Source organism: Canis lupus, chromosome 10, assembly GCF_048164855.1.
Source record: "Canis lupus baileyi chromosome 10, mCanLup2.hap1, whole genome shotgun sequence".
NCBI lineage: Eukaryota > Metazoa > Chordata > Mammalia > Carnivora > Canidae > Canis > Canis lupus.
This window is the reverse complement of record NC_132847.1, coordinates 2,884,028-2,900,727: the sequence shown is the minus strand read 5'-3', so window position 1 is coordinate 2,900,727 and position 16,700 is coordinate 2,884,028. Positions and strand designations below refer to the sequence as shown.

Here is a 16,700-nt window from a genome sequence, read left to right as displayed (position 1 = left end):
CCAGCCTTTTTATTGCAGTATTAATTGTATTAGCTGAAGACAGGAAACACAAAACTACAATGAGATACCACCACCTCACACGCATCAGAATGGCTATTAAAAAACGATACAGGGACACCTGGGTGGCTTAGTGGTTGAGCCTCTGCCTTCAACTCAGGTCGTGATCACAGGGTCCTGGGATCAAGTCCTGCATTAGGCTTCCCGCAAGGAGCCTGCTTCTCCATCTGCCTGTGTCTCTGCTTCTCTGTGTCTCTCATCAATCAATCAATCAATCAATCAATCAATCAATCTTAAAACAACAACACTACAAGCCCAGATAATAACAAGTGTTGGCAAGAATGTGGAGAACTGGGATCCTTGTCTACTGTTAGTGAGGATGTAAAATGATGCAGCCACTATGGAAAATAGTTTGGTGATTCCTAAAATAATTTGACATGAAAGTACCATCTGATCCAGAAATTCCGCTGGGTATGTACCCAAAAGAATTTGAAACAGGGTCTCAAAGAGATTATTGTACACCCATGTTCATACCAACACCATTCACAACAGCCAAAAGGTGGAAACAACTCACCTGTCCATTGACAGATGAGTGGATGATCAAAACGTGGTGTAGCCACACAAGGGAAAATAATGCAGACTTAAAAAGCATTCTTGGGACACCTGGGTGGCTCAGCGGTTGAGCGTCGGCCTTTGACTCAGGGAGTGATCCAGGGGTCCTGGGATCGAGTCCCACATTGGGCTCCCTGCATGGAGCCTGCTTCTCCCTCTGCTTGTGTCTCTGCCTCTCTCTGTCTCTCATGAATAAATAAAATATTTTTTTAAAAAAGCATTCTGACACATGCTACCATATGGATAAACCTTGAGGCATTATGTTAATTAAAATCAGCTAAAAGGACAAATACCGTATGATTCCTCTTATATGAGATACCCAGAGTAGTCAAAATCATAGAAAGCATAGTAGTGGTTGCCGGGGGCTAGGAGAAGTTGATATTGAATGAGGACAGAATTTCAGTTTTGCAAGATGAAAAGTGTTATGGGGATGGATGGTGGTGATGGTTGCACAAGAATGTGAATGGAATTCATAACTATACACTTAAAAATGGTTAAGATGGAAAATTTTATGTTATGTGAATTTCACAAATTTTTAAAAAAAAAGAAACAAAAAGCAACAAGAAACTTTGAATTTGTAGCAGAATAGAATATGCTACATTCGCCCAGTAGAATACAATACAGCTGGGATCCCTGGGTGGCGCAGCAGTTTAGCGCCTGCCTTTGGCCCAGGGCGCGATCCTGGAGACCCGGGATCGAATCCCACGTCAGGCTCCCGGTGCATGGAGCCTGCTTCTTCCTCTGCCTGTGTCTCTGCCTCTCTCTCTCTCTCTGTGTGACTATCATAAGTAAATGAAAAAAACAACAATACAGCTTAAAAAAAGAATGAGGGGCATCTCTATGTCCTGCTGAGATGTGGTCTTCAGGATATGTCACTAAGTGAAGACAGCAAAGGCTTTACAGATTTTACAGTATGCTCCAGCATCCAAGAAAGGGAAGAAATACAAATATAGATGCTTATATTTTCAAATAGAAACAATGGAAAGATAAATCAGTACAAACATTTACCTAGTGGAGAAGAAAGATCAGGCTAGAAGGGACAGGGGTGTGGCTGGACCTCTCCATACCTATCTTGTTTTATACTTTTGCATTCGGAAATGTGTAAATGTGCATACAATTTTTTTAAAAAAATGTAATTAGTATAGAGTTTGTTTGATTGATTTCTCTGCAATCTCAATAAGCATAGCCTTAGAGGGGCTGGTGATTTTTTTTTTTTAATATAGATTTGAGAGAGGTGTGGGGGAGAGGCAAAGGGAGAGAGAACCTCAAGCAGACTCCATGCTGAGTGCAGAGCCTGAAGCAGGGCTATATCTCAGCAGATCAGTGTTCTGGGATCACAACCTGAGGCGAAACCAAGAGTCAAACATTTAACCAACTATGCCACCCAGGTGCCTGATTAAGATTTTATTTTTAAGGGACACCTGGGTGACTCAGTGGTTGAGTGTCTGCCTTTGGCTCAGGGCATGATCCTGTGGTCCAGGATCAAGTCCTGCATCAGGCTCCTTGGAGGAAGCCTGCTTCTCCCTCTGCCTATTTTTCTGCTTCTCCCTCTCTCTTTCTGTGTCTCTCATGAAAAAATAAAATCTTAAAAAAAAAAAAAAGGATTTTGCTTTTAAGTAATCACTACACCCAATGTGGGGCTCAAGCTCACAACCCCTGAGATCACGAGTTGCATGTCTACTGACTGAGCCAGCCAGGCGCCTCCAAGAGGGCTGGTGATTTTTTAGATTTCTTCCCCTAGGATGGGTATATTAAAAAGGCAAACAAAACAAAACCCTGGAAAGTAACTATTGATGAGGCTATGAAAAATATAGAAGTGTCACACATTGCTAGTGGGAATATAAAATGGTGTGGTTTAGAGAAGAGGATAGCTTCCTCAAAAATTGAAACAAGGCAGCCCCGGTGGCTCAGCGGTTTAGCGCCACCTTCACTGCGGGCCTGATCCTGGAGACCTGGGATCAAGTCCCACGTCGGGCTCCCTGCACGGAGCTTCTCTCTGTGTCTCTCATGAATAAATTAGAGATTCTCTAACATTAATTCATCTCTGTATTCCTGGGATAAATGCAACTTGATCATGACATGTCACCATTTTAATATGTTGTTGAAATTGATTTGCTAATATCTTGTAGGATTTTTTTTTTAAGATTTTACTTATTATTCATGACAGACACACACACAGAGAGAGAGAGGCAGACACAGGCAGAGGGAGAAGCAGGCTCCATGCAGGGAGCCCAACGTGAGACTCAATCCCGGGACTCCAGGATGGCGAAGGCGGTGCTAAACTGCTGAGCCACCCAGGCTGCCCAATTTGTAGGAAGTTTTGCAGTTCTTTTTATTATTAGCTAATTTAATTGCTTCCATTTTCCTGGTAAGAATGGCCTGTGGCTTTCTTTGGCACATGGTCCTTGCCTCACTTTGCTCTCAGCAACACTGGCCATGCCCTGAGGAATGTTCTTTCTGTTCTCTTGGAAGAGGGTTCTTGTACGGTTGAAGTGATCTTGCCAGTTTGGTGGAGCCTGCCTATGAAGCCAGCTGGGCTTCGTATCTTCTTTGCAGAGAGATTTGTAATGACTAATTAAATCTCTTTAATGGTTACAGGGAAAATTCAGCCATCTTTTTTTAACTTCTGATAAAATTTTATTACAGAAAATATCCACCCTACAAAAGTAGAGAGAATCGTATGGTGAGCCCTCATGTACCTATCACCCAGCTTCTATGATCAACAGCTTATAACGACATCTTTTCATCTGTACCCCCACCCACTTCTCCTACCCATATCATAGACCACCTGGAAACAAGTCCCAGACATCTTATAATTTCATCTGAAAGTATTCCATTAGGTCATTAGGTCTCACCAAAAGATAAGAATTTTAAAAACACAAAATGTAACCCTTATATATCATGCCTACACAAATTTATCATTTCTGTAGTATCATCAGATATTCAGTGTTTTCATCTTTTTCCCATTGTCTTATGTGTTGGGGGTGAATGGGTTTGGTGGGTTTTAGTTAGCTTGTTTGAAAATCAGGAGCCAATTAATGCCTGTACATTGTAACTGGATGATGTGTCTCTTTGGAGGCCCAGTGTGTGAGGGTACATGCCGCACAGTTCCACCTGATTTCACTTCTCAGGCCATGCACACCCCAGGCCACTAACTGGCCTTAGACTTTCCCTGAAGAGTTGTGTAGCCTGCTGGTGTAGTCCCAGGGCATGGGTGTCAAGGGTCCATACCCAGTCCACCCCAGGTGAGCCCACAGAATCCTCAACACTTGCTCCTTCCCTTACTTCAATTCACCCCTGGCTGATCAGAGCTGGGATATGGACCAGTTAGAAACGGACTGAGTTATATGATACTATAGTATCATATGGGCAGCGGTGCCAGTTAGCTGCCCTCGGCCACTCCTGCCGCCCAGGGTCCACTGCAAGGCTTCCTCTCTCCCTGTCTGTGCTGCTCTCAGTTGTTCCTGGTGACCAAGTGAGTTCTGTGGGCCTTTGCTCCCTATCCAGTCCATCTCTGGCTGCCACAGGCTTCTGTGGCAATCTGGGCCCACGTGTGTGGAGATGCATATAGGACATCCTGGGCACAGCCTTCTGAGTGCTCTTGTTCTTGACCTGGACATGTTTGAGAGAGGACAGCAGGATGGGGGTATATGTGGGTGGCCTCCCAGCCTGCACAGTGAAGGGGGCCCACCCTGGTAGGAGTGGCCCCAGGTGCAAGAAAGGAGGTCTGCCTGTGTCAGAACTGATGGAGGGCGGGGGTAAAGTGACCATGGACAGCTGTATAACACTGAAGTCCAGTGGAAGCAGGACAAGTGGAAAACTGCTGTGAGGCCACGGCCACTTCACTCCTCAGACCCCAGGCAAGCAGCTGATCATGCAGGAGACACCTGGGCCGGCTGGGCCCCCATGAAAGGCAGGAGGCAAAGTTCTGTCATAGCCAGCAAGATGTCAGTGTGCAACCCTCCTGGACATCAGATCACCGTCTGTGATGGCTCAGTGCTCACATCTGTTCCTCACCCCTGGGATTCCACCTGTGTTCTCAGGAGGACATCTGTCTGGGAATTGCAGGCTGTCTTCTGGAGAGATAGTTTTTGAGATATGGCCTGTTTTTCCTCCTCATGTCTGTGCTTCTTATGATCTGGCTAATATTCCATCCTGGACCCAAGCTCTACACAGTCACCACTAACCATGTGTTCTTGCTTTTCATTGCACTAAGACACAGAGGACAACAAATTGACCATCGTCACCATTTTGGAGGGTACACAGTGGCAACGATCACCACCATCCATCCCCGATCGCTTGAACCACTTACCATCTTTATTGACCACTGTTACTGCCCAGTTGCTCTCCGTCACCTGGGCTGCTGGGGTGGGTTGAGATCCACGTCCCAGGATCATGGACACTGCCTGCTGAGCCTGCTTCTGGTTCTGACATTTGCCTCCTGTTATGGACTATGTCCAAGCCACCCCCACTCCCAAATTCATGTGGCAAAACCCTGCCCCCACAATGTGATGGCATTGAGAGGTGGGGCCTTCGTAGCTGAATGGGGTTTGATGAGGTCATGACATGGAGCCCTCATGATGGGATTAGTGCCCTCACAGGAGTCATCAGAGCGCTTGCTTCCCCCCTCCGTTCTCTGTCACATGAGGACACAAGGGGAAGTGGGCCATCTGTAAGAGAGCCCTCACCTGGGCATGCTGGCCCCCTGATCTTGAACTTCCCACCAATTTCTGTTGTGTAAAAGCCACCCAGTCTGTGGTATTTTAAAGTTTTTTTTTCTTTTTCTTTTTTTTTTTTTTAATTTTTATTTATTTACTTATGATAGTCACAGAGAGAGAGAGAGGCAGAGACACAGGCAGAGGGAGAAGCAGGCTCCATGCACCGGGAGCCCGACGTGGGACTCGATCCCGGGTCTCCAGGATCGCGCCCTGGGCCAAAGGCAGGCGCTAAACCGCTGCGCCACCCAGGGATCCCAAGTTTTTTTTTCTTATTTATTTATTCATAGAGACAGAGAGAGAGAGAGAGAGAGAGAGGCAGAGACACAGGCAGAGGGAGAAGCAGGATTCATGCAGAGAGCCCGATGTGGGACTCGATCCAGGGTCTCCAGGATCAAGCCCTGGGCTGCAGGCGGCGCTAAACCTCTGCGCCACCGGGGCTGCCCTAGTCTGTGGTATTTTGATAGCAGCCTGAACTAAGATACACCAAAAGGGTCTGAATTTGGTCCATCACTGTCACATTTCTCCATGTCCCCTCTTGCCTAGTCTCCTTGTTAGTATTTGTAGCCAGTATATGTCTTACTCCACATTTTCAGGGGTGCTAGGAAATGTGGTTTAAAAATGTTTTTCTTTAACTTAGTTTGTATGCCAAACCTGCCACTCTACTGCAGTGGTAGAAACCTAGCTTCAGTTTGGAGCTTTCCCTACCTACCTTTGCTTAGGACGAGTCCAAATAGGAAGGCATGTCTCTGCAGGCATGTCTCTCGTCCTTGCTCTCCACCCCTTCTACTCCTCGCTACCTCCTTTGGCTGCCCATTTATTTTGCTTCTAGGGACACCATGGCATTGCCAGAGAGCTCTGAGAAGCAAGACACCCCAAACACATAGCAGTCACTCTAACTTGCTGCAAAGTGTGCCCTTCTGCAAAGTATGCCCTTCTGTCTTAAGTACCATGTCACCAGTGGAATGGTTAAATGCCATTCAAGAATCCCATCATTTCCAATGACATGAGGGAACCCAGCTCCGTGGCAGCAATCTCCTGCTGTCAACTCTGGCTGACAGGGGACAGCGGCCAACAGCTTCTGGATGACTCAATGCCCTCCTCACTGTCTTGTCCTCTACTGCTTTAGTGGAGGGAGCATCCTCTGGGAAGCTACCAAAGAACAGTTAAATGGTCAACCTTCTGGTTTTATGTAATACACCTATTCTAACATTCCCACTCCTCCGAGCCTTTATGCACCTTCTTTAAAACTCAGCCAAGGCACAAAACAAAAAACAAAACAAAACAAAACAAACTCAGCCAAGGCAATTCTGGCATCTCCACCTCATTGACTGAGGCCACCATCATGTCCAAACTTTCGGAGTCATTTAGGATAAGCTCTGAATGTTCTTGGCAGGACTTTGGGTCTTGAGTCATGGAAAATGCTCTTGTATCAATCGACTCCTATCCAATATTATATATCCTTCCCCCATCTAGTACCTTCAAGATCCACTCCTGCATGTGCTCCCCCCTAGGTCCTGCGGTTAGATCTATCCTGCAACTTTCGGGTGACTGAGCTATTTCCTCCTAGAGTAGAAACTGTGCTTCACAGCTTAGGCTAAGCTGAGACCCAATTCTAGTTGATGGTCTGGAGGCAACGAGCAGAGGTGATCCAGAGAGTGATTAGCATCATTTCAGAAGATATTCACTTCAGGTGAGATTTTTGCATGGCCTCCAGGCAAAATGAGGCTATTCTCTTTCAAGAGGAAGGAAGCACCAGCTGCTGGCCAGGAGGATTCAGGGCCTCTAGGGCTCACGATTCTTAGGTATATTCACCCAAACATCCCATGCCAGGCCTCAGGATCCCATCGCCCCTGTTCAATGCCCTGACTTTAGCACAGGAAAATTGTTGAGGATGCACAGGTCTCCTCTGCACCTCTGCTGCCCTTATGATTGCCTCGTGGGTCTCCTTGTCAGCATGCTCTGCTTTCTGGCTGCAAAGTGAACATTTGCTTTTGTTGCCTCAAGGGACTTTCTGGTTTTCCTATCATGTCCTGTGTTGGATGGGCTCACTTGAGCCTTCCGTTCTTTCTGCAAAGTTTCTAAAGCAGGCTTAGAAAAACAAACCACCTCCATAATCCTCATAGATAGCGCTACTTTCCTATCTTTTTTTTTTTAAGATTTTATTTATTTATTAATGAGAGACACACAGAAAGAGGCAGAGACACAGGCAGAGGGAGAAGCAGGCTCCATGTAGGGAGCCCAATGCAGGATTCGTTCCGGGTCTCCAGGATCAGGCCCTGGGCTGAAGGCAGCGCTAAAGTGCTAAGCCACCTGGGTCACCCCTTCCCTATCTTTCAAGTGACAAAGCTATTTATGAGCCCAGCTCTCCCTTCAACTTCTCATTCCAATCTACCAATCTTATGCTTCAGGACATGGGGGGTTGTCACCAACCCCCTGGCCAAGAGTGGTGATTGTTGCCTTCTGAATGGCAGAGGAGCCATTCTTCTAGATTCCTATTCCTACAGTCTCCCTTCTAGGGCTACTCCCTACTGTTTTAGCTTGAGGCCCCATAAAAGCAGAGCCTGCGTCTAGAACTTGAGTGCAGTTGATTTGGTAGAGATGAATCCAGGAAACAGGAGAAAGGGAGTGATACCAGGTAGAAGGAAAATTCAACAAAGTGTATTTTGGCTCCTGTCCCTTATGTGAAGGTTGGGTCAGAAAGGCATTAACTCATCTGCACTCCCAGGCTAGGCCTGTGGGTTGAGAGAGCTTCTGAGGCTTAGGAGAAAGCCACAGGAGACACTTGAAATGAGGCACTGACAGTGTACATGGGGCCATCTACCATAGCTGTGGCTAAAGTCAGAAGTGAGCTGCTCAGATATAACAAGAAGTTCCAACACATCTAACAAGGGGTCAGAAATCTGTGACAAGGCACCTGGGTGGCTCAGTGATTGAGTGTCTGCCTTTGACTTAGGTTGTGATCTTGGGGTCCTAGGATTGAGTCCTGCATTGGGCTCCCCGCAGGGAGACTGCTTCTCCCTCTGCCTGTGTCTCTGCCTCTCTCTGTTTGTCTCTCATGAATAAATAAAATCTTAAAATAAAAAAAAAGAAAGAAAGAAATCTGTGACAATGCCAAAGGCCAAATACCATCTGCTCCCAGGGATTCAGGTGCCTGTGTCTATAGACCTTTGTTCAATCTAGAACTATTTGGAGAGGGCCTAGTAAGTGTTGCTAAGCACTTTTCTACACTGAGATATAGGAAACCACAGAGTGAAAAGCCCTGTGGAGCTTACATCCTAGTGAGGGGGAGGCAGAGAAGACGGACAATAAAATAGCATGCCAAGTGGTTATAGATTTTAGAAAACAAAATAGGAAAGGAGGACCTGTTGTCCTGCTTTGGTTGGGGCCAGGGGACAAGATGCACTTCTTTTAACAGAGTCATCAGGGAAAACCTGGCTGAAAAGGTGACATTTAAGCAGACACCCAAAGGAAGTGAGAGTAAAACCAGCCAGATACTGAGGAGAAGGAAGAGTGAGGGAGGAGGGATATCAGGAGCTTGTAACGCCCCAGAAGCCAGGTGACGACAGTTTTGAGGAGGAGGAGGAGGGGTCAAGTGCAAGAAATGCTGCTGATGGGCCAAGATGAGGATGAAGAATTGGCCAAAGTCAACAACACTGGCGGTGATGGCATCTTTGAGGAGAGCAGTCTGGGGAGAGGGGGAATGCGGAGACACCCCAACTCAAGGGGGATTAAGAGTGAAGAGGGAAGGGAGGAACTGAGGACAGTGAATACAAGCAACTTTTTGGAGTTTCCTTACAAAGGGAAGTGAAAAAATGGGGCAGTAGCTGGAAAGGAATGTCAGGTCAAGAAAGGATAGGTTTTGCAAGATGGAAGACCTACTAGGTACTCTACTCTCATTTCCCTTCATCTTTCCTCTAGCTGTTGACAAATTTGTGGCCTTTTTGACCTTCCTGCTCAGGCCCAAAAATATTTTTTGCAGAGGTCTTATCCCCTAAGAGTTCTGAGCTGGAGGAGGTGAAAGCTACAAAGAGTCCTTTGTTCCTGCTTTCTGCTCTGTCACATCCCTCCCTGGGGCAATGAGTTTAGCTGCCTCTGTAAGGGGTGAAATTCCACAGCAGAAAGAACAAAGTCAGATATCTCAAAATATCATACTGCTCCATTTATTTTGGGCCCTTTAGCCACTTGGATGACTTTCCCTAAACGTGGGGCTCCCTGCCTGCCCACCTGTCTGGTAGGGCAGATACTTTACTCTAGAACTATTTATTTTCAAATATTCTGACTAAAGCGATATTCCGTAAACTTTAGGCATTCCTGGATCACTGTTATGATTTTGGCTGTTTTGCCACAGCTCCTATAGTTTTTACTCCATATTTTTATATAAAGCACTTTCCTTTAACATTCTTTTTTATTGTGGTAAAATTCGCCTGGCCTAAAACTCACTAAAGTGTACAATTCAGGGACGCCTGGGTGGCTCAGTGGTTGAGCATCTGCCTTCGACTCAGGGCATAATCCTGGGATCCAGGATCGAGTCCCACATCAGGCTCCTTGCAGGGAGCCTGCTTCTCCTTCTGGGCAGCTCAGGTGGCTCAGCGGTTTAATGCTGCCTTCAGCCCAGGGCCTGATCTTGGAGACCCGGGATCAAGTCCTGCGTTGGGCTCCCTGCATGGAGTCTGCTTCTCCCTCTGCCTCTCTCCCTCTGTCTCTCTGTCTCTCTCATGAATAAATAAAATCCTTAAAAAAAAAAAAAGTGTACAATTCAGTGGCTTTTAGAACATACACAGTGTTGTGCCACCATTACCAAACAGTTCCAAAACCTTTTTCATCACTCTAAAAGGGAATTCTTGGGATGCCTGGGTGGCTTGGTGGTTAAGCATATGCCTTCAGATCAAGTCCTGCATCGGGCTCCCCGTGGGGAGCATGCTTCTCCCTCTGCCTATGTCTGCCTCTCTATGTCTCTCATGAATAAATAAAATCTTTAAAAAATAAAATAAAATAATAAAATAAAATAATAATAAAATAATATAAAAATAAAATAAAAAATAAAATAAAATAAAATAAAATAAAATAAAATAAAATAAAATAAAATAAAATAAAATGGAACTCTTCACCTGCCAAGCAGTTCCTCCCTCCTTCCCTCTTCCCCCAGCCCTTGGTGACCACCAATCTGCTTCCTATCTCTATGGATTTGCCTATTATGGATATTTTACATAAACAGAATTATGTAGGGGTGCCGATGGCTCAGTCTGTTGAGGATCTGCCTTTGGCTCAGGTCATGATCCCAGGGTCCTGAGATCAAGTTCCGCTTTGGGGTCCCCACTCAGGGAGGAGTCTGCTTCTCCCTCTCTCTCAGACTCTTTCTTACCTCCTCACTCATGTTCTCTCAAAATCTTAACAAAAAAATAAGCAGAATCATAAAATACATGGTTCTTTCTGTATAGCTTCTTTCACTTAATATTTCTCCATTAGTGCCTTCTTTTCGTTTTTTTCCCTAGTGTTATTATTTTGGTTCCCTTCTTATTTCCTTTTCTGTATATAGTTTTTTTTCTTAGTGTTATTTTAAATATTTTATTTTTAAATTTTATTTAATATATATATTTAAAATTTTATTTAGTTGAATTAGAGAGAAAGCATAGGAGGGAGGGGCAGAGGGAGAGAAGCCATCTAGGTGCCCTAGTGTATATATATAAAATTTTAAATTTTGCAGACTCCCAGACTCTATGCAGGGAGCCTGATGTGGGACTCAATCTCAGGACTCCAGGATTAGGCCCTGAACCAAAGGCAGATGCTCAACAGCTGAGCTACCCAGGTCTCTCTCTCTCTCTCTCTCTCTCTCTCTATATATATATATATATATATGTTTTTTTTTTTTAAGTAATCTCTGGGCCATCTCGTGATCTCAGGGTCCTGGGGATCCCTTTGGGGAGCCTGCTTCTCCCTCTGCCTGTGTCTCTGCCACTTATTTATGAAAGAGACAGAGAGAGAGAGAGGCAGAGACACAGGCAGAGGGAGAAGCAGGCTCCATGCAGGGAGCCCGACGCGGGACTTGATCCCGGGACTCCAGGATCACGCCCTGGGCTGAAGGCAGGCGCTATACTGCTGAGCCACCCAGGGATCCCCCAATAAATAAAATCTTAAAAAAAAAAAAATCATCTCTACACGCAACCTGGGGCTTGAACTCATCACCACCCAGAGATCAAGAGTCATTTGCTCTTCCAAATAAGCCAGCAAGACCCTCCCCCTTTCTTAGTTTAAAAGGAAAATTTATTTCAAATTTATTTCAAATTTTAGTTCATCATAACTATTTTAAATACTTTAATCAATATTAATGTAAATGTAGAATTATTAAAATACAAAAAAAAAGCACTGCTCAAAAGAAATGTTTTTAAACTTAGTGTCTAATGACCTGTTTGTGTTGTTTTGCTGATTGAATTAATAAGGCCACCTTTTAATACAAAGTAGTTGTCCAGTAATCCCTAGTCTACTCCTGAAACAAGGTTAGGCTGGGGCAGGACACCCACTTCTCTCACAGCTGTCATATGGCCCTAGCGAAATGAGTCCACAGTCTCAAGTTTCAGTGGCTGCAGAAATGCAGTCTACATTCCAGGGAAAAGGTTACAGATTGCTGAGACCAGTGTCACCATCTTTTGTTGTGCAGCCACATCATCCACAAGTACAGTACACTCCCCGAAGCACCTTATATAATACCTTGTATAGGGATCCCTGGGTGGCGCAGCGGTTTAGCGCCTGCCTTTGGCCCAGGGCGCGATCCTGGAGACCCGGGATCAAATCCTACGTCGGGCTCCCGGTGCATGGGGCCTGCTTCTCCCTCTGCCTGTGTCTCTGCCTCTCTCTCTCATTCTGTGTGACTATCATAAATAAATTTTTAAAAAGTACCTTGTATATATGGGGGTTGGGGAAATGGGCTCCCCAAGTCCTGAGAAAGAACACTGATCCAGAAGGGATCTAGGAAGAGATCACACTCAGACACCTACAAAAAGAAAGAAGTGAAGCTACCAGGAGGTGACAGTCACACTTCAGCCCAAGGGAACTGCTGCTGTACAGAATGAAGGAGATCCAGGGTAACCAAGTCTCTTTTTCAAAAGAACACAAGAAATCCGGATATTTAATGTGAAATCTGCAAATTCTGAAATGTTGGCAACGAATGCAAAATTTTTATTTTTTTTTATTTTTATTTTTTTTCCGAATGCAAAATTTTTAAACAATATGAGTGGAGCAAATCCTGTGTACAGGATTTGCCCTGGAGAGTGCTTATTTGTACCCTGGGTGAGACAAACCCTTTATTCTACAGAGGAGAAAAAGAGCCCTATAACAGAGAAGACATTCGCCAAAAGCTACACAGCCAGGTGGGAGAGGCTGAGCCCAGTTTCCAGAAAGCTGCATAATATACACTCACTCTGGGGCACCTGGGTGGCTCAGTGGTTGAGCATCCGCCTTTGGCTCCGGTCGTGATCCCTAAACGGGATCCCGGGATGCCCTCCCGCACTGAGCTCCCTGCAGGGAGCCTGCTTCTCCCTCTGCCTGTGTCTCTGCCTCTCTCTCTCTCTCTCTCTCTCTCTCTCTCGGTCTCTCATGAATAAATAAATAGAATATTTAAATTTAAAAAATACACTCACTCTGGCCTCAGGTTGAAACCCCTCTGGCCTGAGGGGCGCCTCTAAGCCCGGGGGAGCTAGGGGGAAGCCGCCCCCTCCGCCCGGCGGCCTCACCTCACTCTCCATCACCCCAAGGCATCGCTGCCTCCCCGACCCGGTCCTCCGTCCCTGGGGCCAAGAACGCCACCGCCTGCCCCTGCTTGCCATCTTCGCGCCCCTTCCGCTGCCCCCTCCGCGAGTACCGCCTCCCACCTCGCGTTCCCAGCTGGCGGCACACACAGCTTCCCCCGCCGCCCTTACCGCGCCCTCCCGAGACCGGCTCCTAGCGGAGTCACCCGCGCACGCGGCAGACTGACAGGACCCGACCCGCCGGTCCCGAGCCCCCGGCCCCGCCCACTCCGCCGCCCACTAACGCGCCCGGCAGGTCGCGAGAAGCGAAGTGCGCGTGCGCCGCACGAGCTTTTATTGCGTCACCGCGACTCCAGAGCGCGCGGCTCGATCATGAGCACGCCGCTCGCGCCCTCGCGCTTGCGCATCTTCCTCTGCCAGGCGCGCGCCGCGGCAGCCGGGCTGGCCTCGGAGTCGAGCTTCTGCTCCAGCAGGTGCATGCGCGCCGTGGTCTCGGTCAGCATGTCCATAAGCAGTTCCTGCTGCAGCTTCAGGTAGTTGTTCTCCTCCAGCAGCACCTGGCTCTTGGCCCGCTGCCCCGGCGCCTTCCAGCCCATCGAGATGGTCGGCGAGGGCAGCGGCGCCTGCGACCGCACCGGCAGCCCCTCGGCGGTCCACCGGCCGCCGCGGAACACGAAGGCCTCGTTGCTCAGGCGCGTGCGCGGCGCCCCGTAGCTGAGGCCCAGCTCGGTCTGGCGCGTCCGGTGGTCCAGCAGGTAGAAGGCGGACATGGAGGAGATGCGGCGCAGCGGCGGCCGCCGTGGCGAGAAGCGCCGCGAGAAGTGGTCCTCCCAGAACTGCCGCAGCTCCCCCCACAGGCGGCCGGTGTGCCGGGTAGCCGGGCACCCGAAGGCCTCCAGGGCGAGGGCCGAGTGGGCCTTGTCTGGCCCGTGGGTGCCGGATGCCGAGCCTCGGGGACGTGGGCGAGCGGGGCTGCGCCCTTGCCTCCGGAGCCCCGGTGTCCAGAATGATGAAGGCGACCCAGGGGCACTGCTGGGGAGCAAGAGTCCGGGTGAGCAGCCTGCTTGGACAAGCTGTCCCCTTGAACCGCGAGAACCGGTGGATGAGGCTTAGCTTTGAGGCTGGCACCAGGGGCTAACCAGCTGCTGGTCGCCGAGGAGCCCACCCCGGCGCACGGGCGCTGACGGCGGTCTCCTGAAACTAACGTCCCCAAACACCACTCTGTGTCAGGTCCCGGGAACATATATGCAGATGAAGGACCACACGCCTAGCTTTCTGAGCCTTGGGCGGGCTTCTGGGATTATGGGCCCGGGAGAAGGGAACGGTAGAGACAGGTACATGAAAGTTGAGCAGGGCTTTGCCAGGTGAATTGGGGTGGATAAGGGAGCGCCTCTAGGCAGAGTGAAGATCCAGGCACAGCTTGCATTTTCCAGATGTGAGGAAGAGCTTGGGATAGGGCTAGTGTATGGTACTCGGCTAGGAATACAAGAGGAGGCTGGAAAGGGGGCCAAAGCATAAGTTTCATTCTGGCACTGATGGATTACAAAGCCAGGGATAGCTCTGAATTCAGAAAAGTATTCTGTAGGATGTATAAAATAACCAATGCCATTATTGCCACATTCAATTACTTTACAACAAGCTCTGGGCCAGGCCTGCTCTGGGCAGGGGTTCTTAGCCCGTGCCTGCCCTCAAGGTGCTACTGGTCCAGCTTGGAACCCAGATATGTGTGTTGGTGACAGTAGCTCAGTATGCTCAGTGGCATCCTGGGGGCATGTACCATGGGCTAGGACCTATGCTGAGAATTTGAGGGAATAGGAGTTATGCAGGCTCCACATGACTTTTCTCCCAAGCGGACTACATCCTCAAAGAAGCTGAAGTCCAGATAACAACTAGTCTAGGTCTCTGTCTCCCCCAAAGCCTGGAAGTGCTGACTCTTATTCTATGGGAAAAGGACTGTATGCTTTCTTTTAAATTCCCCTTCTCTCCACGGAGGGTGCAAAGGGAAAGAACCCTCTGTCATGCCTTCATCCATCCAACACACTCGTATTCCTCTTGCACATATCTGGGCTGAGGGGATAGTACTATCCCCTAGATCTGGCCCAGTGTGACATCTCTGAAAGCCCAAAGAGGGCCCAAGAGGTGCAGCCAGCCCCACCCTCATGGCTGCATCTTCCCAGAGGGCCCTTTTCCAATAATCCTCACTGCAGGTTGTGCCTCACCTGGAGGATGTGTTGGAGGCGCTGAGCTGCTGTCCCAGGCCTGGCCCCTCTCTGAACCGCTCAGCTGCTGTCCACCAGCTATGACTCACAATGCCCGCAAGCCAGACTGGCCCAGGACAGAAGGGGTGCCGACAGTGTAGCTATAAAATAGACGGCTTTCCCCATTTCCCTTTGACACACAGCATTTGCTGTGTTCCAGGCACACCCCTGCAGAGCTGGAAATAGGAATTTGACGTAAGGGAATAAACAAGATAGTCCCTCATGAAGCTTACTTAGGATGTCATGGTTCAAGTTCCCAGAAGCAGAGCCTGAGATAGGAATTCTTGTTTGACTGATTTATTGGGGAAGTGCTCTCAGGAGAAGGGAGTGAAGGAAACAGGACAGGACAGGGAAACAAACTAAAAGAAACAGGAGAGTGGCCTCAAGTGGAAACTAGCTTCAGCCCCATGCCACTGTGTAAATTGCACCCTGGAGTTAGGCCTCCTTACCACAGGAAAGCCGGTCTTTTGTACCCTCTCCCTTCTCTTCCATCCCTCTTTTCCCATCAGTTATTGGCAAGGGCAGCTGTGAGTTGTCAGCCAACACATAAGGCACATATGGGGTGAGTGCATCACCAGGAAAGGGGATCTGTGGGGCCCTAACAGCATAGATGAGGGAGAAAGAATTCTTAAAAATGAAATAACTAAGAATTTGACTGATATATACAATGAAAAAAACCAAGGACTACATAAAATGACTTTAACACATGGTGTTCAGTGAAGGCATTTGATGTTCATGTTAAGACCTGAATGGGGCAGCCTGGGTGGCTCAGCGGTTAGTGCTGCCTTTGGCCCAGGGCGTGATCCTGGAGACCCGGGATCGAGTCCCACATCAGGCTCTCTGCATGGAGCCTGCTTCTCCCTCTGCCTGTGTCTCTGCGTCTCTCTCTCTCTCTCTCTCTCTCGAATAAATAAAATCTTAAAAAAAAAAAAAAAAAGAAAGAAAATGACCTGAATGACGAGGAGGCCTCGTGAAGATTGAGGGCTGCAGGCAGAAACGAACTGGGCCTGTTGGGAGGACAAACATCCTGTGTTGAGAAAATGGGAGGTAATGAGTTCAACCCTACCTAGCAAGCGCTCCAAGTTGACTGCCATCACCTCAGCTTGGCATTCCTGACCCCAAGGACCTCTTCCAGGGTCTTCCCAGTTAATTCAGCCTCCTGCATGGCCCTCCAAGGAGTCAGACCCAACTCCAGGGGAGCTCATGTCCTGGAATAGAGCCAGGTGGTACCATCACCTCCTGGGAAACTTTTGAACAGTCTTATTAAGGTATAGTGGATGGGGCACCTGGCAGGCTCAGATGAAAGACCATGCAACTCTTGATCTTGGGAGTCATAAGTTCCAGCCCCATGTTGGCTATAGAGATTTATTAAA

At 48.1% G+C, this 16,700-nt stretch overlaps 2 protein-coding genes across 2 annotated transcripts in view; one reads left to right on the top strand and one right to left on the bottom strand.

Annotated features, from left to right (window-relative positions):
• Positions 1-13,386: 13,386 nt before the first annotated feature.
• Positions 13,387-16,492, bottom strand: CBY3 (chibby family member 3). Its single transcript, XM_072842619.1, has 3 exons — positions 16,445-16,492; positions 15,289-15,428; positions 13,387-14,101 (listed from the first exon to the last, which is right to left on the bottom strand). The coding sequence occupies exons 1-3, from the start codon at positions 16,490-16,492 to the stop codon at positions 13,411-13,413; spliced, it is 879 nt and encodes a 292-aa protein (XP_072698720.1). The 3' UTR covers positions 13,387-13,410.
• CANX (calnexin) overlaps positions 13,430-16,700 on the top strand; it is a 50,629-nt gene continuing 47,358 nt past the window's right edge. Inside the window, exon 1 of the mRNA XM_072840470.1 lies at positions 13,430-13,602. The gene's annotated coding sequence lies outside the window, so the exon portion shown is untranslated. The remainder of the gene's footprint in view (positions 13,603-16,700) is intronic.

Bases quoted from the DNA above. Each gene is read 5' to 3' on its own strand.
- CBY3 (XM_072842619.1), bottom strand. From the start codon at position 16,492: ATGCAGGAGGCTGAATTAACTGGGAAGACCCTGGAAGAGGTCCTTGGG. The intron at 15,429-16,444 runs GTCAGGAATGCC...TCTATTTTATAG, and splicing joins CCCTGGAAGAGGTCCTTGGG to CTACACTGTCGGCACCCCTT. The intron at 14,102-15,288 runs GTGAGGCACAAC...CTTGCTCCCCAG, and splicing joins GCCTCCAACACATCCTCCAG to CAGTGCCCCTGGGTCGCCTT.